The sequence below is a fragment of the Austrofundulus limnaeus genome, unplaced genomic scaffold, assembly GCF_001266775.1.
Source record: "Austrofundulus limnaeus strain Quisiro unplaced genomic scaffold, Austrofundulus_limnaeus-1.0 Scaffold3, whole genome shotgun sequence".
Classification (NCBI taxonomy): Eukaryota; Metazoa; Chordata; class Actinopteri; order Cyprinodontiformes; family Rivulidae; genus Austrofundulus; species Austrofundulus limnaeus.
Genome location: NW_013952405.1, coordinates 4,146,010 through 4,147,952, shown reverse-complemented (window position 1 = coordinate 4,147,952; position 1,943 = coordinate 4,146,010). Strand labels below are relative to the sequence as shown.

Below are 1,943 nucleotides of genomic sequence, written 5' to 3'. Positions count from 1 at the left end.
GTGTGTGTGTGTGTGTGTGTGTGTGTGTGTGTGTGTGTGTGTGTGTGTGTGTGTGTGTGTGTGTGTGTGTGGTCGACCTGCGACTGAGCTGAACTCCTCTCAGGCTGGTCATGGTCTCCTCCAGGTTTTGACGAAGGTCCAGAACATTTTGCACGGTTCTTTTCCTCTGCGACTCTGGGTCTGTAGGGGTGCAAATATAGAAAAAAAAAAAACGTTAATCAACTGCTACCACATTTAGGAAAAAAAAAGGATGTAAAGTGTGTTTGAAGAAGGGACGTKAGAAAACTATATGGTTTTGTCAAAGATGTAGGCTACTTCACTTGTATGAGCAGAAATGTAGGCGCAGGTAGCTTTCTAGAYGATAACTCAAAATAAATAAATCATAATGCAAGCAGACAAAACAACACGAGGAGAACATTAAGCTCATACAGGTATCACTCTCCTATAATGTTCAGTTAGTGCACWGTCAGCAAAAGTCCTGGAAATCTGCTCGTCTGGGTGGATGGACCACACTTTTTCTGCTCTCTAAGCACCTTTGTTACATTAGTCTGGTTGGAGTTTATCATAAAAAAAACATTTGGTACTGTTCTCAGCTTTGTTGCTGATGAGAAATGTTACGCTCACATTTAGACAAAGTGAGCTGCAACTTTCACATGTTCAACTGAGAACAAATCAAAATCCAAATAAAAACTGTAATCAGTAGCGAATCGGAGCRTAGGCTGCATCATGTGACCTTCACCTCTGCTCTCCTCATTTCTCAGGAGTGTGTTTCCAAAGAAAAACGAGAGGGTGATAATAGAAGTGTTATGAGGGCCAGATTTGAGGCTGCTTATCCCCAAGGTTAAGCTCAATAGACCATTAACAGGAGCCAGCTGACTCCCAAATAAGAACAGCAAAACAACAATTTAACCGAAGGACATAGTCAGTTGACAACATAAATAAAAAAAGTCTTCTTGGGATCACAAGTTTCCCTTAAAATGTGTTGTTTATTGGTTCGTTTCCCTTTTCCTCATRCCAGTGAACATGATCTGGTTGTAGAAACTGATTGCACACACCGAGTCAAACACAATTTCCAACAAACACTCTTATGAAAGACGTGCAGATGGTTAGTGAGGAGAACAGGGAAAGGTCATCCTAATGAGAGGGAGGAGGGCAGATCTTGAGCTGCCAGAGGTGTCAGTCTCAACAACAGCTGCACACTGCACACATACGCACATTTATATAAATATAAAGACAATTCGGGAAGCCCTTGCACGGAACCCAACAAATAAAATTGCATTGATTTTCCTCCAAAGGCAAAAGCAACAAATACAATCAATCAAGCAGTTTGGGGGTGGTGAGGGTAAAAAGTGACATGATGAAGCTGTTGTGATGCAAACATGCAGGTCAGCACTCACATGCGCACACAAAATGTACAAAAACACAAGAAGAGTGTTTCTAAAGACTGCTTATTGTGGAATAWYAAGCTTTTAGAAGGAATTTGATTTTAAAATAGTCGGATGGTGTACAGTTTATCAGGAACAAAGAACCTCTGATACGTGCAAGAAGAGGCAAAGTCTGACACGCACACACAAGCTGTAATTGGGAGGTTTTAATTACCCTTAAACAGGAGCTTTGTTTAACAATGGCATCCAATTGATTAGATATGGTGTGTGTTTCTGCGTGAGCCTCTGTCTGTGTGTGTATATATGGGGGTGTGTGTGTGTGTGTGTGTGTGTGTGTGTAACTGGGTGTCTGTAAGAGACTTCCTGTCCCGCCTGTGCCCTGGCCTCAGTGCTCCCAGCTGGCTTCTTTTTTGGGGGGGTGGGGGGCGGATCAGGGATGCAAATATCCCTGTCAAAGTCTGGCAGCTCCCCTGAGGTGAAGATGATTCTGCGTGAGCCTCTGTCTGTGTGTGTATATATGTGTGTGTGTGTGTGTGTGTGTGTGTGTGTGTGTAACTG

At 42.9% G+C, this 1,943-nt stretch overlaps 1 protein-coding gene across 7 annotated transcripts in view; it reads right to left on the bottom strand.

Annotated features, from left to right (window-relative positions):
- The window catches only part of nav1a (neuron navigator 1a), a 91,883-nt gene that overhangs the window by 59,881 nt on the left and 30,059 nt on the right, over positions 1-1,943 (bottom strand). For all 7 annotated transcript variants that reach the window (XM_014018030.1, XM_014018055.1, XM_014018063.1 and 4 more), the window contains one exon: positions 78-180. In XM_014018030.1, coding sequence (XP_013873484.1) covers positions 78-180 — 103 coding nt within the window. The remainder of the gene's footprint in view (positions 1-77; positions 181-1,943) is intronic.